The sequence below is a fragment of the Paramisgurnus dabryanus genome, chromosome 13 (genome assembly GCF_030506205.2).
Source record: "Paramisgurnus dabryanus chromosome 13, PD_genome_1.1, whole genome shotgun sequence".
Classification (NCBI taxonomy): Eukaryota; Metazoa; Chordata; class Actinopteri; order Cypriniformes; family Cobitidae; genus Paramisgurnus; species Paramisgurnus dabryanus.
In genome coordinates, this window is record NC_133349.1 from 24,440,918 (window position 1) to 24,465,830 (window position 24,913).

Below are 24,913 nucleotides of genomic sequence, written 5' to 3' on the forward strand. Positions count from 1 at the left end.
GATTCAACTCATGTACGTAGATTGAGGCTGTTCGATAAATTACAGTTTTGCAGGACTTTTCTGTGCATGCAAGATGTTTAAACATTAAATGTTCGTAACTTCTTTAGTCGAAAACAACTTGCTTTGACATATCCTAAAATATATTAGTACGAGCATTATGTCTCAAGATGGACAATAGTAGTGTTTATTTATAAATGATGCTTTTACAAATGACTTAAATATTCTAATTTAACTAAAGCCTAGTCATGGTTAAAGCTATGATGTTATAAAATTTTTACCCACTTGAAAAAACATATGTAAAATAAATAACAATTTAGCATTATTTATATTTGCTTATTAAAAAATATAACACTTTTATGCCCACTCGTAGAAATTGATAGAATTAACAATGCAAATAGTGTGAGTTAAACCCAAAAATGAAAATTGTGTCATCATTTACTCAATTATATGTTGTTACCCGCATAAATTTCTTTGTTCTGATGAACACAAGGGAAGATATTTTGGGAAATGTTTGTAACCAAACCGTTTGTGGAACCCATTTACTTTCATAGTATTCTTTTTTCCTACTATGGAAGTGAATGGGGTCCACGAACGGTTACAAACATTTCTCAAAATATCTTCCTTTGTGTTCATCAGAACAAAGAAATGTATACAGTTTGTAACAACACAAGAGTGAGTAAATGATCACAGAATTGTCATTTTTGGGTGAACTATCCCTTTAATCTAGATAGTCAGGTAAATGTTAATAAGATTGCATTACTTTGAGGGTCTTCTTTTGCCCAATATTGCCAAGCCACAATATTGTTTAATGGCTAGATTTATTGATTATTATTAGTTTATCTTATGTTTTGTGGCTGTCCTGATCAGAACCACAGGTGAAGATATGATGAAGAGAGCACAGATAAATGGTGCATTACAAGCAAGATTATTAACCTTTCAAGATAAGGTCTCGCTTTCAGTAACTCTCTTGATACACGGTTTTCTGTTTCGAGTCAGTGTGTTTTTCACAAAGCCCACAAAACAGAAATAACAAAACGCAAGAAATGTTTCAAGTAAATTGTTAAAGTGAACTGCCGGCAATCATTTTTGTTGATTTTATCATGACACCCAGCAACAAAAGCGAGACCCCAACAAAAATCAGATGACGTTTGTTTGCGAGACTTGTGGTAATGGGCATTATTCAGAAATGACTCTCAATCAGACGTTTTTGTACAATCCCCTAAAACAGAACTTTCCACAGCAGCCCACATCATGTATGTGGTTAAATATCTGCTCGTCAAATTGCTACAATTTATGCAGCACCTGCTGAAAACGGCTATGCCTTTCAATCTTATCATTCTGCATTATCAGGTCTGCACTGCAGCTCTTGCTTAAAAAGATTTAAACTGAATTAATGGAGATTTGACTGAGCTTTTAAATTTTATTTTATCCTATATTCATTGCCATGAAGAATAAATAATTTGTGTTATGTGTTTCGCTATGCTAGCCAAATATAATAAATGTAGGCTAGTTTTCTTTAAGCAGGCTTGAAGAAGCAGTCGTTACGAGATACAAGGTTTATAAAAGGAGCAGAAAAGGTCAAAGTGCTAAAATGTTTTTTGGAAGGAACTAGATTGGGGATAAGTTGTAATAAGTAAAACATGCATAGGAATTCAAGATGCTTGTAACTATAAGCAACTGTAAGAAGCTTTCACTTTTCCAAAAAATATATGGTTGGCACCTCTTTCTCATAGATTCAATAAATAAGATGAAGTATTGAGGATCTTCCGTCTTCTCAAAGACGATACTGACTGTAGTTTTCATGTCATTCCTGCAAGGCCTGAAATATCTATGAAGCTTTTTATTTGTCTAGGTCCTGTTAGTATTTGACTGAAAAAGCCGAGCTTTAGGTCTCACGATGTATGAGAACGGAAGGTATCAGCAGGAAGACTTTCTGTGAAGGCTGATCTCAAACGATGTACGTCCGATCAACGGTACAAAACAGAAAATTGTTGGACTTTTTACATGCGTAACGTTTTCATAGACACATATTTTAAAAAAACATGCACGGATAAACATTTTGCAATCTTGCACTAGATACCAACAGCACACACACACTTTCTTAATATACTGCCAATGAACGCTTCACCAGCTGCACGACTGTTTCGCTCTGTGGTCACCCGTTTAGTCCCTGTGTGTGACTGTGTGTGTGTTTGTATGCACACACACGTGTGTGTATGTGCCCAGGTGTGCGTGCAGACTTTTTGTTTGATGCTATTTTCCATCACCTACATTTTGGGGGTTGTTTTCCTCCTTTGTTACTAAGTAGAAGGGTTCATAAATTGAATACACATTTTATGTAGTTGATTCATTTCTATAAAAAACATAAAAAAATGTATCAAATAAATCAAATAAAAGTTTGTATAGATGCAATACTAAAGTATTAGTAAATTTGAAACTTACAAATGTGTTCACACACATCTCTACCTCTTTTACATGTGTTTGTGTGTGGGGGGTTCACACCTTTTTCACTTTTGTTCTTAAAAAGTATTTTAAATCTTCAAAGACATTGAAATCATGACTTCAGCATCCAAACACTTAAAAATCAAAGAGATGATCTTTACCCTTAAACTCACAAAGACTTTCCAGTTAAATTTTTTATATAATCCAGGGGTTTTGTGTCATTCGTAAACTTTATCTATTAATTCAGACCATGAGAAAAAAATGTGAATGTGACCAGAACAGAAAGCTCAGCAGAAATTTCTTATCTAACGTAACTTCATCTTCTGCCGCTTTTTTCTTTTGACTGAAAATTCTGTGTGAGATTTAATATACAGGTAATTATTTAAATAATTACTGTTTTATGTTAGTGACAGAAAACTTTAGATATATTTTGCTTTAAAAGTGAAACATACCTTTTATAAATGTTACATAAATTCTGATTACTTTATGTATGAGGTTAACTACAGTTTTTGTTGTTAAAAAAAAGGTTAAAAAACACTTTCACAAAATATACACATTTATTTCAGTTAATTTATTACATTTGTAATTTAAACTTTTTATAATTTTGGTGATTATTTTAAAACATTTCATTTAAAACCTAATTTTAGTTCATACAAATAGCGACTCTTACGTTTTTATTATTTCATTTGAAAGCATATTTTCAATGAATACATATGATACCTCTTTCCCATTGTATTTAGGCTAAGCCACATACATCTTTGAGCTGTTACTAATAGGAATTAGACTAATATAGATAAGACACTTTAATCATAACTAAACCACAGTTTGCCTATTGCAACACTTTGTTTAGCAATCAGCAAATTTCATCAATGTATCTCATCCCCTGTGTGTCTATGGTGTGTTTCTTTGAAAGTTGTTGACTCTTGATGCTTTTCTGGCTCTCTCTGGTTTGTTCTTTCTCTAGTTTTGTCTCATTTTTTTGTCCTGTCACAGCAGTATTGTGTTCATCTCGAGGATTTCCGTTAGTGGAACCTTGAGGTTTCTCGCTACTTTACAGTGCAAAATGCAGTGATAGAGGTTTCAAGAAGCACTGAATCCAAACATTGGGTTGTTTTTGTAAATTAGCAGCGTATCCATAAGATAAAATGATGTCTTCGGCTTTTGTTTTCTTTGCAAAAGCATTTGTAGTAAAAAAATAGGTCTGATAGTACAATAAAGTAATGTGTAAATGTAAATTTGTTGTCTATAAAATGAAAGTCCTACTTATTAGTACAAAAGTGAAGGATGTTGGCCACTGTCAGCAGAACGTTCATTAACCCATCTACATTTGCTTGTTTCATTTGTCTCACCTGCTATTGTCTGTGTAAACAGAGATTATCTGTCAGTCTGTAAAAAAAGTTGACTTTTATAGTGACGAAAAATCAGAAAAAAACGAGAAATCAAAGTTAATTGAGTTCATTAAGCTGAATATCGCGTATAGCCACATAAACTAAAACTCGGAAATACATTGGTGGTTATTTATTAAGATGATCTTTTCTTCTGAACCAGAAATAGTAAATAAAAAATTAATAATGTGTCACAAACTTCGTTGTGTTTGCAAAACAGGATATTTCCGTGAAAGATTTACAGTATATTTTAAATAATAATGTTTCAAAGAGCTTGGATGTCCCAGGACTGAAATTCTGTAGAGGGAGGACCTTTGGCAATAAATTCTGCATTTTTCAGACAGTTGCAGTATTACATCAAAGACAATCATTTACGACATATCACAGCCTAAATCAGCTAACAATATATATGTGAGATAGTATCTTCATTTCTGGAAACTAGTGTGATGAAAGAGATGCGATCACACAGATACAACTACAATTCTCTCACGATCATTGTGAAAAATTGGCTACATTTTTAAAGGCAACTTTTTTAACTATTTTCTTATTTTAGCAGCAGTATTCGAATGGATATGGTTTAGGCTTATCTACCTCTGTGGTAAGCTTTATATTTGTGTTTTTAATTATTAATTATTCATTTATTAATTTGCATAAATAATGTTTGAGATTGTTAGACCATGAAACAAGGCCGAGACTGATAGCAGTGAAGAGTGAATTTTTGCATGTGTTTTTTGTGAAGGAATATTTATCAGTGTGAGAGGCCCACTTGCTGATGGGGAGCCCTTTTGGAGATGTATAGTATGTTGTGTAACATGGTTGTAGGCAGGGCTGTTGGGTGCTTGAGTGTACTTGAGTTTTCTATATTACTTTACCTGTTATGATGAATTTGTACTCAATAGTTATATTACATAAAGCATATTAAGGTATTCATTTACATTTCCAAGACAAAGGGGCACTTTATACACTAAAAAATGCAGGGTTATTTTCGAACTCAGCACTGGGTCAAAAAGTTACAAGCCCAGCCCCTTGGGTTGTAATTTAACCTATGCTAGATTGTTTCAACCCAAAGCGCTGGGTTGTTATTACATATTGTTGGATCAAATATAAACATTTTCTGGGCTGGGCTCATCCCTTTTTGACCCAATTCTGGGTCAATCTAAAAAAGCATTTTTTTACAGTGCACTACAGTTTTAAAATGAATGTGTTGTCCTCTTACATTAACACATCTCTGTGTTATTTTTAGAACAACACACTTTGTGTTCTTTTAACACATCTCATGTTTTATTTATTTATTTTATTTATTTGAACCCAAAATCAAAACGAAATGGCACATAAGGTGTTAAAATGACACATAATGTGTTAAATAGGATAACACAAAACAATGGGTCTCATTCACTAAGCCTGCGTACGCACAAATTTGTTTGTAAAATGTGCGGACTTTTTAACTTACAAATCATGACGCAATAATCATGAACAAGGAAAAATATATGAAATACTAGATATATTATACACTGTAAAAAATACTTTGCTGCCTTAAAATTTTTTGTTGAATCAACTCAGATTTACAAGTCATTTCAACTTACTATTATTTATCTTGACTAGAGATGAGTTGTTATAACTACAGGTGAGTTGTTATAACTAATAAATTTAAGTTGACTTTTCTCAACTATATTTTATTAGTTGTGACAACTAATTTCTGTTGACATGACTCGTAAATCTGAGTTGATTTAACAAAAAATTTTAAGGCAGCAAAGTTTTTTTTACAGTGTAGGGTTCTTTTTCCTTCTTCATGATTATTGCGCATGTGTTTTCTAAGTTGTTCTTACGTTTTTGCATACATTTAAAATCTATTTTAGTATGAAAGTTTCTGTCGAATCATGATTTGTAAGTTAAAACGTCGGCACATTTTACAAAAATTTGTGCGTACGCATGCTTAGTGAATGAGACCCAATGTGTTAAAATTAACACATTCTTTTTTAGAGTCTACTTATATTTTTAAAGTAAATGTTTTGCGTACCGTCAAGCCTTAAATCATTCTTTCATTCATCTTTCTGAGCCTGCAAGCCAATCAAATTACACAGACATACATTTCTCACCTTTGAGACAGCCAATAATATACATTTCATCAGCATGGTCCACCACCTAAACCAAACAAGCAACCGGACTAAACCAGTCTTGACCAGCATGGAAATAAAAGCTGGTGTTGTGAGCAGGTTCGATGACGGTGTTGTTGTAAAAGTAGTTTACTCTGGCTATTAAAAAGTACAAAGTGCAATTAAAGTAATGCAGTTTAAGTACAGTATGACTATGAGGAACAACTTTATTGGTATCTGTAGGACTTAAACTTGAAAGAGCCGCCTTACAGTTCCCTCCTTTATTGTGATTTGTGAATTTGATATCTCCTCAGCTCCTGTAGATTACGTGCCTACAAAGTGTCTACTGGCTGCATTTTTCAAAAACGAAGCAAACGTACTATATTATCTAGGTATTGTTTGCCTAATGTGTCATGACTTTATAGTATAATGAGTTGAGTCGGACATCATTCCTAATTATTATACGGCTTATTTGAATGCTTGATTCTGATTGGCCAGTCACGACATTTGCAGGTTTGTGGTTCCCAAATAACAACCGCTTTAAATTACTAACACACGATAAGCCAGATGCTGCAAATCATTTTGACAGGTACAGTTTAATATTACACAAAAATTGAATATATGTCTTTTCAATAACATGACATTAAGTGTGAAAATAAACGTGTTTCTATTTGTTAAGGTCTGCTTTTGTTAAGAATGAGCAAATAAAATATTTCAAATCAATGTTTATTGTTCCTTACCTTACTTATAAGGTAATTAACCATGTAGTAAATGGTATAATGTTCAGGTAGCCAGTTGTTATCGCAAAATAACCCCCTTCAGTATGATAGAAGACCCTAGCTTCACCCCAAGTGCTGATCACACTGTCTGGGCTTATTTCTGCAATAACAACGTGCTGCCTTTACATATCCCTAACATAATGCTTTTTTCTTAAAGCAGAAAAGATTGCACATTAATTGTTTTCGGTACTTTTTATATTTAATTTAATTGTAATTACTGTGTCACTATGCATTAACACACACTGTTAGATACATGGTCTTGAGAAATATCAGTGACTCACACGGTTCTTGCACAAACTGTTGCAAACTGTTTCCTTTTGTGCCCCAAATTAAAATACACCTCACGTTTGACACAGTGACACAAACACACTGACACAGAAACACATACACACAGACACACTCGGCCTTATCGCTGCACACACACACTTTGTATATAAAATTTATTTGATTTAATTGCATGTGAACAATTCTCCATTTTATTCCCTTCATCACTTTCTTGAAAAATCTTAAACTTTTTTGACATGCAAAGTGATTTAAAAAAGGGATATGTCCATTTAAAAACTTGCTTATACTTGATGCACCAGCGGATTCAAGAGTGCACAAGCAAAAAATACATCTAGACACACAATCAGTGTAGGTTTAGTTGTCTGGTTTTTTTTTTTAGTTTCATACTCCTGCAATCACTAAAGATGAACTATTAATATTATATTAGATGTGGTAAATAAAAATAGCTTTTAGTTGTTGGCTAGGCTGATTTTTTTTCTATGCACTGCTGTCTGTCAATTGAAAAAATAATGCAGTGAGCTTTACATGACTTGTGCGATGGGTCCCCGGCAAAACTTTTCATCTTTTCCTGTTGGTTGATTCCTCAAGATGCATTGACTGATCAATTAGATATATCATAAAATAATATTTTTACCAGCGCTCCTGTAGGAGATGGAGGGATTGGGAGAAGAATAAAGGAGAAAACGGGTGGCGTCGAGAGGAGGAGGGGTGGACATTCCTGGCAGTACAAGCACAGATGAAAGAGCGTGTTACTGGCAGTCACATCCTTTGTGAGCGAGATAGAGAAAGGGAATGAAAGAGCAAGATAATGCATGAAAGAGGGAAAGTCAGAGTGAAAGAGAAGTCAGTAAACCACTTGAAAAGACTCTGAGGTTGACACCTTCACGTCCACCTCCTCGCGCTCAGATATTCCCCCACTTTTAGTCTTTGTGAATCTCCCTCTTTTTGGTGAGGTGTTATTTGATTTTTTTTTACGTTGTTGCTTTTGTTAGACAAAACTGCCCTTGTTTGATTCACCCACTGCATGGGCTTTGATGGGCTAGGTGGGAAAAATCATCAAAAGATCTTTTATTTTTTACTTGAGAAGGTCAGACTGATTAAGACAGATTCAGATTCCACCTTAACTCAGGTCACTTTTTCTTCCTTTTCTTTATTAATTTTGAATTTTATTATGATTATTCCAGCCTAATAACACAGAGACTTTAAATGAAGAGACTTGTTATAGCCTAATCACACTACAGTTAACTTTGGGTTAATGTCTTTTCCCCCATGTTAAAGTTGTTTGAAAGGATATGAGGCATTGTGATTCACACTAGGATATGAGGTATGTCATAGCTACACGTTATGAATTATTGTAACATGGTGCATGTCTTTAAATTGCGTTTGTATTTTCAACCACAACTATGAAGATTTATGCACTCTCAAAACGTATAAGTACGAGTGTGTATTTGGTTATAGGGTGTGACATTGCTTGTTGCTTTCTGTCTGAGAAATTTTGAAGGTCTGCCACAGTGGTTGGTAAACTTACTCACCACTGCAGAAAAAGTACCCGTGTTTGGCTGGTGTCTGGGTCACAACCTTAAGATAACCCTGGATAACATTAACCCGACGGTAAAAACTCTGGCTTAAAATGTTAAAGTGCAGAAAATTTCATGTGGTGCTCAGCGGGATACATGCACTGTAATGCACTGATTTTTTTTAAAGGGGGCACAGTGCTTCGAAAATAAAAATGTTTCATTCTGTAAAACTATAAATCACAACAACATACATAAAAACTATGACGTTATATACAGCATTTTACTTTGAGTATATGAGGCGACGCACCATACCTGCATCTGCCGCGCCCCCACCACTTGACTGCAGATGATCAAATGTGTGTTCGATGGCACTAAAAATGTAAAGCTTTAGCTGCTGACACTACCAAATCTGCCTGATTTAAATAGTATAACAATGTATCAATTTATATCATTTAACTTCAATTGTTTAAATAACATTGTGCTGCGTTGTGTTTTGAAGCACAGTAAAGATATTAGAGTTGGGTCCGAGTCCACCTTTGTCGAGTACGAGTCAAGACCAAGTCCTTAAACATCAAGTCCGAGTCCAAGTCCGAGTCCAAAAGGGTCAGAGTTGGACTCAAGTCCGAGTTCTTAAAGGCCGAGTCCAAGTCGAGTCCGCCCAAGTCCAGAAAGTAATAAATTGAAAAAAGATACAAAATTTGTATTGTAAATAAATGGTTACTTTCTATTAATACTTTAACCCTTCAACCCATTTAACCAATGGCAATATAAAAATGTAATAAAAATAAATACCTCTATTGCATCTTGTCATTGCCATTGAACATTTTTATTCTATGTCAACTAGTTTCCTATCAAAACTGATTTCAAAGAAAAGAAAGGGATATAGAGGTATCTTCTTTTTACCAGATGTCTTGCAAATAAATTCTCTATGATTTTCGTAAGCAAAACAAATTATTGCTGACTTTGAGGACATCGTGCTAGCCACGCATTGATGTGTGTGATGTGTTTGTCTGCAAGTATGATGCGACGGTCCCGTACACACTGCATATTAATTCGGTTGTCACTTCACCTTTTAATGCTTAATCCTGTTCTGTACACACACACTTCAGTAATTTACGGTATTTACGTACAAAAAAGCCGAGGACCTGGCAACACTGCAAGACCGCGCGCTGTGAAGCAGCCTCACAAAAGAAGCATACAATACAAAACGCCCGGACGGAGGTTAATTTCAAAACACGATGTTAGATTATTTTGGTCAAAGCTGTGAGTAATAAAAACGTGAGACTGCAGAACGTTGCTATGGTTATTTCTGTGTCAATCATCACATTTTCAGGAGTGAGTCTTGAGTCAGACATGAAAAGAACATTAAGGGGATTCACTCCTGCATTTAAATGCGGTTGTCACTCTCGAAAGTTTGCAGTGTGTACGAGACGAGACATTAATTAATTTCTCATCTCAAGTTCATGCTGTTTTTAATGTTGCACATGACGTGGACTCGACTGTACTCGGGATATTTTCCGAGTCCAAAATGTCCAAGTCCATGTCAAGACCGAGAACAAATTCACCCGAGTGCGTGACAAGTCCGAGTTCATTCAAAATTGGACTCGAGTCCGGACTCGAGTCCGAGTCCAAGTTCGAGTACCCCAACTCTAAAAGATATCTATCCTAAATGCATTCTTTTTTTTTGTATATGCTAATAACAAGGGTCTATGGCCTTATTTATTATTTAAATGAGTGTTAAATCAATCAAACAGCTGTATTATTGCTACCCAGGCAGTCACACAATATTATGTACCTATAGTCACGTAATTTTTTTGATTCTTTTTCGTGATGCTGTCACGAATTTCAGCGTTTTTTTCGTGATCGTATCACAAATTTCTGTGTTCTTTGTGTCATTGTCACGTATTGGTTACTCAACTGCTTTTTCCTATTTTCAAACCATTTTCACTTTGGTTTAGGGTTAGATTTGATGTCTGCATTAGGAAGTCGCTTTAAGTATTGGTTTATACAATTTTTTCAGATTTATTTTTTATATTTTCTAAATTTTAAACCATTGTTGAGTTGGGTTTGGGTAAGGATGTCATTTGATGTAAATCTAACCCTAAACCGAAGCGAAAATGGTAAGAAATTACAAAACTAATTCGTGGAAATACGTGACAGTATCATGAAAAATAATAAAAAAATTAAGTGACTTAGGTAATTTCGTGTGACTGGGCTGATTATTGAGAACATAACCATACATACCATATTTTGCTTTTGTTAATAGACATCTGCTGTTTTCTTAAAGCTGACTTTTAATTTACTTACAAGAAAAGACATTTAGTAATTCTCCAAAATTGTGTGGATTTATACTGACATGTAAGATTAGCTTTGTCACATTAGATTAAGCTAAAGTCCATTAACTACACAGGTCCAGATGCAGAAAAACAGGCTATAATATAGCATATTTGTATAATGGTAGTTTGTGTTGCTGTAAAAATAGAATTATAAATGATAAAAATAGCATTTAAAAAAAGTTGTATTCTCACACATGCTATAGTTGTGTATGATTTTGTTGTTGTTTTTTAAACTAAAGGGGGCACCACTATAAAAGTTTGCATAGGGCATCCATTTGGCCAGCAATGGCCCTGAATATTATAGACCATTCGCGGTCTTTTCCTTGGCACTTTCACAAATCTGAGCCCCCTGCCCATATTTAAAAATGCAAGTCAACACATTTATTATGGTGGTGGTTATGTCAATTTTTTATTATTTCAACCAATCAGAATAAGGTTCTGTTAAATGAAATATATAGTGCTGCTCAATTGTACCATTAATGCATTTGCATTACATTTTTGTTATTAATGCAAAAACAACACGTGATTGGTTGTAATGTTCAACGCTGCACAAAATAATAATGCTGTAGTCTACACTTTTCGTTTATTTTAAAAATTCATTCAAATTGCAATTTTAAAAACTTAGTAAATATATTTATATAAAATTATTTCTAAAATGCATTTTAAATTGCACTAAATTTGACCTCATATGTAAGCAGAGGTAATTCTGTGCCCCCATGAACTTTGAGGTTGACGTTGAGACTGTGAGACTGTCACATTTTGAACCATACATTTTGTACACAGCGGTGGTTATTTGCACATTACCATACTGGCTTTTAGATGTGTTGTGAACGTTTCTGCCAACATTTTAATTACAAAATACAGCTTTAAGGAGCCCATGATCATGCACAGTTGCTGTCGCCTGAATGAAGCAACATGTAACAGGATCAAAACCCTTTCAAAATGGCGAAAATCTCTGAAAAGTAATCAGAATGCAAACACAGAACTGATAATATTGCAGCTATTAAACAGATTTAAAGACAAGTAACAGATTCAGTGACACCTCTTTGATATGTAGGTTGCATGCAATATCCATTTGGCTCAAAAAGAGAGGGCATGCCTCGGTGTATGTTTGGGGAGGAAGCTTAAGTTCATTGGTACTGGACGATTTAACCACATCGCTTAGCCACAAACACACTGCTGGATTCCAAGAAATAACCAAGTTAGATTTACTGTTACTTTGACAGAAAACACACAAACAAAGTTATGCACACACATCCATTTTAGTTCATTACACACCTAGCAGTGAACTCTGTACATAAGCATGCCAGAAACAAAATCACTTATTGTCTCCAAACCAGAAGTTTTATTTTAATTTTTTAAAGGTCTATGTAACACATAAGGATACACCATTCTCTCTGTGTATGTAGGTGTGCAATTTTGCATGCATCTTAGTGTGTGCAGCTTTGACTTTTAGGGGGCAAATTTTTGTTTGTTGTTTAATGAGACATTTTAGTTGATTCACCCTTGAAAAAAGAAAAACTTGCATCTGCTGGTTTCTAGTTTGTGTAAGGTTTAGGTTTAAGTATAAACTACGAAAGCGATTAAAGTCCATAGGATGCCCTTAGGAATTCGGCAATAAAAACCTGTGGATGAGTGTTTGTGTGTGTAAATAGCATTACAGTAGAGCTTGCAGATCATTCATTCATTATCCCTCCATCTCTATCTCTCTCTCTCTCTGTCTCTGTCTCTCTCTCTCTCACTCTCTCTCTCTCTCTCTCTCTCTCTCTCTCTCTCTCTCTCTCTCTCTGTTTGCAGTAGATTAGGATTTCTTAATGAGGCTTTCAGGGATTATCTTCAGTCTGTTACAAACCTGTGTGTGCTTCTGTGAATTTGTCTATTTTTACCTCTACGTATATGTGATTGTATACGTGTACGTTGGTATGTGCTGTACTTTAAATATATAAAGGCAAATTCACTCAAAAGTTATTTCATGTGTTAATTTTAATCAGTGCAATCATTCATAATCTAAAGGCATGTACACTTTCAAATGAACCTATTTTACAGTTTATGTGAATATAAGATTCCCTTAAACCAGTGGTTCTCAAACTGGGGGGCGTGAGATGGTGCCAGGGAGGCCCCAGTTTTTATTTAATTTGATAAAATACATGAATTTATCATAGATTCTGTGCAATTAAACCACAAAAAAGTCTGCTAACAAACAGCACTACATTCTATCATAATGGGGCGGTTTCCTGGACATGGATTAAACTAATCCTAGCCTAAAATAAATGTAATGATCTGTCCAAACTGAAAACGACTTGCACTGACATATCTAAAAATACATCAGTGCCCTTTGTTTTCCTTAAAAAAGTAATTTTATCAGTAAGGCATGTTTTTAAAACTAGTTCTATTTCCTAATTAAATTAAGATCTAGTCCTGGTTTAAGCTAATCCCTGTCCAGGAAACCACCCCTTTATGGTCAAATTCCAAGTGTTATGTCTTGAATTTTCTTTGAGAGGGGGGTGCGTAGTAAAAGGATGCACCCTACCCAAGGGGGAGCATTCCAAAAGTTTGAGAACCACTGCTTTAAACAAATGCATAGTTAAAAGCATCTGATCTCTACTACCCTCTAGTGGGAAGGATCTAAATTAATTACTAGAGCTGAAGTAATATTCCACATTCATAAAAATAAAATCCAGATAATTTACTCACCCCCATGTCATGCAAGTTGTTTATGTCTTTATTTGTTTATTCGAGAAGAAATTAAGGTTTTTTTCTCAATTTAAAGGGGACATATCATGAAAATCTGACTTTTTTCATGTTTAACTGCTTTAATTGGGTCCCCAGTGCTTCTGTCAACCTAGAAAATGTAAAAAAGATCAACCCAGTAACTTAGTTTTGGTAAATATAGGTCATTGAAATTTGGCTCCCCTTGTGATGTAAGAAGGGGATAATACTGCCCCTTAATCTGCACTATCCAACCACGGCACTGCTATTTAGTGCAGAGATCAGCTCATTTGCATTTAACAGGACAAATAAAAAAAACGACACATTTTTGCTCGCACCTTTAAATTGCCAATTTTAACATGCTGTAATAAATTATCTATATGGTATTTTGAGCTAAAACTTCACATACATATTCTGGGAGTGGGGACACAAAATATTTATTTTACATCTTAATAAAGTCTTGTAAAATGTCTCCTTTAATAGACTTTATTGGACCCCAACAGTTTACAGTTTAAAATTGCAGTTTCAACACAGCTTCAAAGGTCTCTAAACAATCCCAAACGAGGCATAAGGGTCTTATCTAGCAATAAGATTGTCATTTTAGGCAAGAAAAATAAAACATTTAAAGGTGCAGTGTGTAAATTTTTGCGCCATCTAGTGGTAAGGTGATGGTGAATTGCAACCAATGGCTCAGTCCACTGCTTAATATTTATTTTACATCTTAATAAAGTCTTGTAAAATGTCTCCTTTAATAGACTTTATTGGACCCCAACAGTTTACAGTTTAAAATTGCAGTTTCAACACAGCTTCAAAGGTCTCTAAACAATCCCAAACGAGGCATAAGGGTCTTATCTAGCAATAAGATTGTCATTTTAGGCAAGAAAAATAAAACATTTAAAGGTGCAGTGTGTAGATTTTTGCGCCATCTAGTGGTAAGGTGATGGTGAATTGCAACCAATGGCTCAGTCCACTGCTTACCCCTCGTTTTTTAATCACATAGAGAAGCTACGGTAGATGCCACCAGACAAACATGTCATCGGACATTTACTTAGTAAAAAGAGTTTGTCCATTAAAGGTTTCTGTAGAAACATGGCGGCACAAAATGGTGACTTCCATGTAAGGGGACCCTCTGTATATGTAGATAAAAACGTCTCATTCTAAGGTAATAAACACATAACGGTTCATTATGAAAGGTCTATTTTACATCACTGATAATATAGTTTTGTTTAATATTTTGCATTTCTGTTAAGAGATCCGTCTAAGAATTACACACTGCACCTTTAAAAACTTTTAAACCACAACTTCTCGTCTTGCGCTAGCCATGTCGTGTGACGTGCCAGACGTTGAAAGGTTGCGCGTTACATATGTGAAACGCACATTTGCTACCATTTTAAACACAGTCAAAACAGTCCTCTTTCTCCACACTTGTAAACATTGGGGCGGTAGTTTTGCAAAGTCATGCGTGACCTTTTGACGTGCTTACGTATAATGTAAGGTCAACCTGGCGGATCACACAGCTAGTGCAAGACGAGAAGTTGTGGTTTAAAAGTGCATGTGTTTTATTTTTCTTGTCGAAAATGTCAATCGTTTTGCTAGATAAGACCCTAATTGGGATAGTTTAGAGCTCTTTGAAGCTGCTTTGTAATTGTAAAATGCATTATAACTGTAAACTCTTGAGGTCGGATAAAATCTATTTAATTGAGAAAAATCCTGGAATGATTTCCTCAACAAAAAAAAACATTTCTTCTCGACTGAAAAAGTACGACATAAACATTTTGGATGACATTGGCGTGAGTAAATTGTTGTGATTCTTTATGAAAGTGGAGTAATCCTTTAAAACCATTATTTATGTTTGAACCGTGTTGTATTGTGTGTCTACAGCTCAGATAGAAGTGATCCCATGTAAGATCTGTGGAGATAAGTCATCAGGTGTTCATTATGGAGTTATTACCTGTGAAGGTTGCAAGGTAAGCGTTGTATAAGAGAATTACTTCATTGATTTCAAATATTTTTATTCTGAGCTTGATGCACAAACAGGATTCAAACAGCTGCTCAGATCTTTTCTATCACATTTCTCACGGCTGTATTGTAGACTCATCGTCTCTCCCTTTTTTTTTTATTCTGTTTGTGCAGGGGTTTTTCCGCAGAAGTCAATCCTCTAGTGTTCAGTACTCGTGCTCCAGGCAGAGTAACTGCCCCATCGATCGCGCCAGCCGCAACCGCTGCCAGAGCTGCCGACTCAAGAAATGTGTCGCTCAGGGCATGAGCCGTGATGGTGAGACCGGATGAATTGATGTGTCTGGATTAAGCAATGTGTTGTGGATGACGGGTGTGTCTACTCTACTCTAGATGAATGAATGAATGAATCAGTTTGTTTGAATTAATAAATGTGTGTCTCTGGATAAGTGAATGGGTGTGGGGAAAATGACTAGGTGTATCTGGATGGAGAAATAAATAGGGGTTCACTGTGTCTGGATAAGTCTGAATGAATAATCAGGTGTGTCTGGATGAATGAATGGGTGTGTTTGGATAAATAAATAGGTGTGTTTGACATCGGCTGCGGCTGGATGTAACCGATCGGTGAGATTAGCCGCATGCAGGCGGGGATGAGCTGAAAACAGAGGCGTGAAGTCGGACACGCTGTGGTTCCCGTAGTTTGCTGCATTTACGTCAGTCATGGCTGATCACGGGGCGTTTGCTTACTTTATCGCAGTAAATATGATTTGTAAGATGTAAACAACATAAAAAGTGAATTATACTGTTTTGAAAGTCCGTGTATGAGCATGAGTGGAACTGAAGCGGCTTACAGCATCTGTTTTTACAGTTCAACATAAGCATATATTATTTAAATACCAATGTAGTGGGGTCTACATTTTTTTATCCGTTTTATTTTGATGAACATGACACAATATAACATCGTGACTACATGAAAAGAGCTTTAACGGTTATAAAAATACAGATTTGGGAGCATTTGTGGAACTGAAGTCATGACAATAAACACGAAACACACGTGATCGTTGTCATGTGATAAATCGACCAATCGTTAAACAGCTGTGTTGTCATCAAAGCCCATGCAGCTCCTCTTGGTGAACTGCGCTGGCCGACTCAGGTTGCTGATCTCAAATCGCGCTCATGGTACGTTAAAGCCGTACGTCACAGTCACCTGGGATCAGCCCTGTCTCAAGTCGGACAACATTTCTTACTGGCATGCACTGCTTCAAGTCAGCCGCCGATCGGTCTGCGCGGCGTTGCATGAATGAATGAGTGTGTCTTGATAAATAAATGGGTGTGTCTGGATGAATGAATGGGTGTGTTCTCTAGGTAAGACCCAATTATAGCCCTTAAACATGGAAAAGTCTGTTTGGAAAAGGGACATTCCACTTTTTTTGAAAATATGCTTATTTTCCAGCTCCCCTAGAGTTAAACATTTGATTCTTACCGTTTTGGAATCCATTCAGCTGATCTTCGGGTCTGGCGGTACCACTTTAAGCATAGCTTAGCACAATCCATTGAATCTGATTAGACCATTAGCATTGTGCTAAAAAATAACCAAAGAGTGTCGCTATTTTTCCTATTTTAAACTTCTGTAGTTACATCGTGTACTAAGACCGACAAAGAATTAAAAGTTGTGATTTTCTAGCCCCGAAAATAGTCCTCTTGGTTATTTTCAGTGACAGTTGACTCTTTTCGGGCAGTGCGTAATATCACTATGCTTGCTGCAGCCATGTTACATCAGCATATTCCTTGATTATTACGCCATAGTTCCTAGCCATATCTGACTAGAAATGGCAACTATTAATTTTCAGTTGGTCTTAGTACACGATGTAACTACAGAAGAGTCAAGTTTTAAATAGGAAAAATATTGAACTCTTTGGTTATTTTGTAGCGTGATGCTAATGGTCTAATCAGATTCAATGGATTATGCTAAGCTATGCTAAAAGTTGTAACGCCAGACCCGGAGATCAGCTGAATGGATTCCAAAACGGTAAGAATCAAAAGTTCAACTTTAGGGGAGCTGGAAAATGAGCATATTTTCAAAAAAGTGGAATGTCCCTTTAAACGTAAATGTTATTTGACCATTTTATTATTGTCATGGAAATGATATGTAAAAGTTCTGTCTTTCTGTTGTTCAGCTGTGAAGTTTGGCCGCATGTCCAAGCGTCAGAGAGATTCACTCATTGCAGAAGTTGAGAGACACAGACAGCAGCAGCGTCTTCAGGCTAACTCTATCCAAGAACCGCAGTCTCTTCTAGCCTACCGGCCCGGCAAAGAGCCCAGAGAACAGTCATCCCATCTCATCCCCCCTCTCTCCTCACCATACCACTATTCCCCTATTGAGCCCGACCTGTCAGGTTGCCCAGTAGAGGTTCATCCTTATCCGGGGTGCCACGTAGCTGATTCCCATGCTGCAGGTCTGGCCTATAAAGTCACCCACAAGAAGGGTGAAAGCTTTAACTTGTTAACTGGGAGAGGTGTGAAATTCTCAATTTTTGTAAATCACCCCAGAATTGTGTTTGAGTGGTTGTGTCCCTTTAATCCCATTGTATCTTTCCCACAGGGGTTGACTCCACAAGGTCTACACCAGAAGCCATCTTAAACATGCCAGGCAGTGAAATGAGGTTTCAACCTTTTGACCCAGAGAGCTCATTCTTTTCCTACCCGACCTCTCTGCACATAGGTAAGAAGCCAAGGCAGGACTTTACATGGATGCTATGGTAAAATGCAGCTTATAGAATATACCAATATACGAAGTAGGACAAGATAATCATGTAAGCATTTACTGTAGGACACATGTACTAGCCGTCATGGCTACCAGGGTCTTCAAACAGAGTAAAGACATGGTTGTTTTTTTAAGTTGGGTATTAATATGTTTTGCCGCTCTCTGTGTGTTTTTGGCAGAGGAGCTATGTGCAAGTATTTTACGTTCCCACAGAGAGACGACTCAGTATCGTCCAGAGGAGCTGCAGGGTCTCAGATGGAAGGTTTTCAGCAGGGAGGAGATCCATGCCTACCAGAGCAAGGTACAGCTCCTTTAATAACCATTTAGCATTAGTGTACTGTAAACATACCCAACACACAGGGGCGTCATACAACTTTTTTGAGGGGGCACAGTGTGCACAGCTCACAGAAATTTGTGCATACACAGACATCAAACGAAATATATTAAAGAGCTGACTAACTTTTATATCAAATATTCAATCGGAATAATGACATATGGGCATCATATTTACATCTGAAACAGCATGTTTTATTTATTTACGTTTTGTTTTATGACTTGTTTAATTGTGTCATTAATGCATTTTGCACAACAACTGCATTACCTTATGAAATTAATGTAATTTTAAATCCATAAAGTATATAAACAACGAAAATGACATAAGCTTTATCCACGTGATAGATTTTAATGTTCAGTAATGATTTAAAAAAATATGTTTAGATAAAATTATTAGAGGAACGTATTTTTGCAATAAATTTTACCTCATATGTGCGCATGTGTGATTCCCCGCCCACGTGAACTCTGGCAAACTTTGGCGTTGTGCCGCCAGAATAAACTAATGTAGTCAAAACACTATCAAAACAGCAAAAATCTCTGAAAAGTGACAAGGATGCAGAACACAATTGATAATATTGTGCATTTTAAACAGATAAAAGAAAGTAACAGATTAATGGACGCTTCTTTGATTTTGGGGTTGCATGCAAAATCCATTTGGCTCAAAAAATTGCCTCTGCCAACACATAAAATACTGTGCAACATCTATACCCTTTTTTAATGTTAAAAAACAAATTTAAGTTTCTATGATGATGAGAAACATTTCATTCAGGTGTGTCCAAACCTTTCAGTAGTTGTTCATGAAAATCGAAAAACTTTCTGTAGTCTCAGTTCTGTTCTTTTGCTATCTCTCTCTCTCACTCTCAATAGTCAGTGGATGAGATGTGGCAGCATTGTGCAGTACGGTTGACCGATGCCGTTCAGTACGTGGTGGAGTTTGCCAAACATATCCCGGGATTCCGTCAGCTCTGTCAGAATGATCAAATCGCTCTGCTTAAAAGTGGTAAGACACATTATACATATGATGAGTTCAAATGCAAACCCTCTAAGTGCAGGCCTGGATTAACACAGTGTAGTGACCACATTTGAAGTGCTGCACATGGCAATATTCACAATTTATAAAACTTTCAGAAAAGGAGTTAAGGAACCAAACCCCGTTGACTTATTCTAGGCATATACATACATATACAAGTTATATACAGATTGTAATGAGATGAGTGGCATGGCTATATACATACTTGTATCTTTTACACATTTCTCATCTTCTATCCAGTTTTCCTGACATGGGCACCTAATGTCTAAGACCTTTATTCTCATCTATAATGTTTTTGGTGTTATGTAGGCTAGAAGTTCTCTCTCTATCTCTTATCTCTGCAATGTCTAATTGAGCCTGCATGGTTGCGTCTGCTCACGGTTCTGAGTGAGATGTGTTGACTTTACAAGGGCTGCGTAGACCCATCGGTAGATTCAACTGAGCGCATGGTGACATAAAACGACCCGATCGCCCATTCCGTATTTTTGTCATGGGTGCCCCGCACATGAGTGGGTACTTGAAAAAGAAACTGCTCGTGATATGTCAAATATTCCATTTGGTGGCAGTCTGGAGCCCTTGGTGCCCCCCTATTTGCCTGGTGCCCCAGGGCTCGCACCTAATCCTGTCTATGGATAATTTGGCCCTGTATAAATCCAGCTGACATTTTTCCTTGTAAATGAGCTTTTTATCTGGCTCTTATGTGTAGGTAGGTTCAATAATTTCACTTTGATGGCAAGGTTGTCAGTCAGCAATTGAATAATAATAATAATAATTCCTTACATTTATATAGCGCTTTTCTCAGTACTCAAAGCGCTTTACATATGAACTGGGGAATCTCCTCAACCACCACCAATGTGCAGCATCCACCTGGATGATGCGACGGCAGCCATATTGCGCCAGAACGCCCACCACACACCAGCTTATTAGTGGAGAGGAGACAGAGTGATATAGCCAATTAGTATGAGGGATGATTAGTAGGACAATGGGCAAGTTTGGCCAGGATGCCGGGGCACACCCCTACTCTTTTTCGAAGGACATCCTGGGATTTTTAATGACCACAGAGAGTCAGGACCTCGGTTTAACGTCTCATCCGAAGGACGGTGCTTTTTTGACAGTATAGTGTCCCCATCACTATACTGGGTTGTTAGGACCCACACAGACCACAGGGTGAGCACCCCCGCTGGTCTCACTAACACCACTACCAGCAGCAACCTGGTTTTTCCCAAGTGGTCTCCCATCCAAGTACTGACCAGGCTCAGCCCTGCTTAGCTTCAGTGGGCAAGCTGTCTTGGGCTACAGGGTGATATGGCTGCTGGCATGCTGGATGCTGCATGGCTTTTGAATACCTTATTTTCACAAATGTCACTGTCATTGGTTTAACATAAGTCTTTGACTGCAAAACCCTCTAATCCTACATTCATATTGTAAGCTACTTTGTTGCTGGGTTTCGCTCGTCGCTTTTAATGAGGTCATTAGGAGGCGTTACTAAATCTGGTTGTCATAAACAAATGAGTATCTTCCACTTCAGTAACTGACGAGAGATGAGTAATGTAAACTCCACTGCTTCACTCTTATTGGTAGTCGCTTCAGAAAGTCACTCATCATTTGCATAAAGTTAAACTTTTCTCAATTCTGTCACGTGACTGGACACGCCCCACCTGGTTACTAATGGTTACTGTCACTTGTGTTGCTGAAAGTCACCAAGCTTCAATTAAAATGAATGAGATTGTGTCGCTCTGCTACTGCTAGTCTGAATGCAGGATAGGCAATTTTTTATTGGCAAAAAAGTTTAAAATGTCACTTCTTTGGATAAGATATAGTAAACAGTTCACTAGTAATACAACTAGAACTATTGCAAGTGATGAAACTTCTAAAAATGAAGAAACTGAAGGAAACTGTGATGCATGGGGTTGCCATATTTGGGTTGTATTCATTCTCACAAGGTACCCAAATTTGAATGTGACCCACGGTTGTTTCCCAATCCCACCCCATTCCTTTCCAGTGACTCTTTTATTTATTTGATTTATTTATGCATTTGGCAGACGCTTTTATCCAACGCAACTTTCAGTGCATTACAAGCTGTACATTTTTATCATTACTTGTATTCCCTGAATTCGAACCCATGACCTTTTGCACTGCAAAGCAATGCTCTTCCACTGAGCTAATGCTTTACCAATGCTCTTCACTCTTCACTGTTCTTTTTGAATTAAGTTAAAGGTAAAAGGCCAAAAAATACAGTCAGTATTCTAATATATTGAGTAAACCTCCTTTAACTGAGTAAAAACGCTTGTAGCTCATCAGTTTAAATCCGAATTACAAATGCCGTTGTTCGTCCAATTATTTTTCTGTGCACTTAGAGGACTTTGCAGAAAAATCATCTTGGCATTAAACAGATTCTGCAAACAAAGCGATATGGCGCTTCTGAATGCTGAAAGACCGGGATTAAGCAGATTTGAAGTGAAAATAATATATAGTTGACATAACTTATAAGTTATAAATAAGTTAAAATTATTTTTCAGTGTAATGACTTGCACCTAAGCTTTTCAAATATAAATACTGCTAAGAAAAACGTTATTCTGTCATCTTTTCTTTTTCTTTTTTCAAAACGTGATAAAAGCCACTTCTCCTTCTTGGCAGAATGCATTAAATCCGCTTAACCAATCACAGCGCACCATTCCACGCATTGTAAACATTAATGGCGGTGTGTTGATTACACATAGAATCCTAGTTTTCCTCATCTACTTTGTACCCCGTGATCAACAAACAAACAAAAACAAAATAATACTTTGATGGCATTGCTAAACCTGTGGTGATGTTCTGTGGCAGGAAAGAAACGTAAGCAATCAAAGTCTAATAATTTACATGAGAGACACTCAAAAAAGAGACGGAAAATGCCGGCTGTTGCTTGTTCTCCTGACAGCATGAAGCTTCTGTCATGCTAACACATTGACGCCAGCAGATCTTATGAAAACTTTCCATTATTATAAATCAAGCAGGACCAAAACATTTTTCAGTTGATTGCTGTCAAAAAAGTTCAGCGGTGACGTCAGAAGCAATGACAGTGTTCTTAATATGACAAAGTAAGTGTTTTGATTAATGCCATTAATGTTTAATCACTGTATACCACTAGTCAAATAAATGAATATAGCATGGCAAAGATGAATGCACATTTTTACATTGATTCAACATTTTTTTTTTTTACTTGTCATGCATCTTTTAAAATCAAAATTATGGATTTGAATTTTTTATGTTTTTATAACCTAAAGATGCTATGTGAAAGTTTGTAACAGAAAATTGTGGTTTTCATCTTGTCACTTTCTTGGTATAGACAACATGTTTTTACACAAATTAGTCAAAATGGATTTATTGCGTTTTGGAACCAAACTTTTCAAATTATCTCTCTCTTTATCTTTTCTTCTTTGTCTTTCAACAACTCATTCATTTCTGGCTTTGTTTCATATGCTCATATTCTCGCTCCTCTTTATTATACTCATTTATGGGTACCTTTCTCGCTTTTTTTATTAGGATCTATGGAGGTGGTTTTGGTTCGGATGAGTCGGATGTTTAACACAGAAAACAACACAGTATTTTTTGATGGCAAATTTGCTGGAACAGAACTTTTCAAGTCTCTCGGTGAGTTAAAGGAATATTACCACAGAATCCAACAGAAAGAGATATAGTCTGTTAATCCAAATTTGTCAGTAATTCTCTTCAATATAGCCTATTAAACTATTAAATCGTCTTTACTTTACCAAGCAAATGTAATTGTAATGTGAACCATCCTTTTTGTGTTATTCAGCATGTAGTGATCTAATAGCGAACGTGTTCGATTTTGCTCACAATCTGTGTATGCTGAGACTGACAGAACAGCAGATGGCAGTGTTTTCTGCTCTCGTCCTCCTCAATGCAGGTGAGCAGCACAGTCATAATGTGCAAATTGCAAAAGTGCTGACAGCTTCCTCCAAATGACCATGGGCCAAATTTCTCTCTCTCTTTGTTTGTTTGTGTTTGTGTAGATCGGCCGTGTCTGGAAAACAGAGAGAGAGTTCAGAGAGCACGGAGAGATGTGGAGCTTGCTCTTAATCACATTCTTCATAGGGACAATCAGGAAACTCTGCTGCATAAGGTAACACAGTGAAGACAAACATTGATTTGAAAGTAACTCTATAGACTAGTTACACTTTTTTTATGTTCTCCCAGCTGTACCAGAGGATGCCGCTGCTGAAGTCTCTGTGCTTGCTGCATATTGAGAAACTGCGATGGTTTCGTCAACTGTATCCGCTCACTGTACATTCACTCTTTCCTCCGCTATACAAAGAGCTGTTCGGCTCCGACACAGACATCCAGACACTGGCTACTCACTGACACACATTTGGTTAGCAGATAGCTGCTGTTTGAAATGAATGGCGTATGCAATCAGGCTCTAAATGTACTATTTGATATAAATATATTTTTGTTACGCTGACAAGAACAGAATATAATGTTAACAGATGTATGCAATCAAAGTTTATAAAGACTTTTGTGCAAATTCTATTAGCATAAATGCTATTAAGATAATATTTTTGGTGCAGAGTTGCTTATATATGGGGATGTATTTTAACTTTTGCTCTAATGAGTAAAATGCTGATGAACCTTTTTTCAAAGCGTAAATTGTTTTGAGACCCGATCTGCTGTATAAGATTAAAGTAAAATGTTGATATTTGCAAATCTCGGATTTAAACCAACATTGTTTTTGTCAATGCCTAGTTTGGACCAGGAAGAAGTTCTGACATAAGTAAATATTGGAATTATTTACTTCAATTGTACTTTTTAATTCACAGGCAGTATAGATGGAGACAGGTGCTTGTCGACTTTTGCCATGTAAAATGAAACATAATACACTTATTGCATTAATTTAAATATGGTCAACTGTTTTGACACCTTACGTGTCGCTGTTTTTGTACTTTTTTCCTCCACAATTCCACTAAAGCTTGTCCTGGCACATGTAATCTTCATATTTCAATAATTTCACATGGATTTTAGAAGAATTACATGACTGTGAAGTGTGTTCTCACTGTGTTTTTTGTTTCATTTTCAACTTTTCATTGAGTTTAATTTAAAAGTTGAATATTTGGTAATATTTATGCTCAGAGTTTAAAAAAAATTAGAGTACTTGAAAACTGACAAATACTATAATGCTATATTATAAACGATGCTTATTTTAGACAATTCGATGTACAACAGTTGTATTTTGGTTTAATGCAACTCTTATATTTGTAGAAATCTTAAAAACTTCTCAAATGTT

The 24,913-nt window shown here is 36.3% G+C and overlaps 1 protein-coding gene across 4 annotated transcripts in view; it reads left to right on the forward strand.

The window, feature by feature from the left end:
* Positions 1-24,913, forward strand: part of rorc (RAR-related orphan receptor C) — a 35,869-nt gene extending 10,956 nt beyond the window's left edge. For 3 of the 4 annotated variants that reach the window (XM_065270184.2, XM_065270185.2, XM_065270186.2), the window contains 10 exons: positions 15,428-15,513; positions 15,680-15,821; positions 17,680-18,018; positions 18,105-18,224; positions 18,446-18,567; positions 19,467-19,599; positions 23,155-23,262; positions 23,429-23,539; positions 23,646-23,755; positions 23,830-24,913. In XM_065270184.2, the coding sequence (XP_065126256.1) occupies positions 15,428-15,513; positions 15,680-15,821; positions 17,680-18,018; positions 18,105-18,224; positions 18,446-18,567; positions 19,467-19,599; positions 23,155-23,262; positions 23,429-23,539; positions 23,646-23,755; positions 23,830-23,994 (1,436 nt within the window). In that variant the 3' untranslated portion in view covers positions 23,995-24,913. The remainder of the gene's footprint in view (positions 1-15,427; positions 15,514-15,679; positions 15,822-17,679; positions 18,019-18,104; positions 18,225-18,445; positions 18,568-19,466; positions 19,600-23,154; positions 23,263-23,428; positions 23,540-23,645; positions 23,756-23,829) is intronic. The other variant, XM_073811655.1, reaches the window with a different exon arrangement.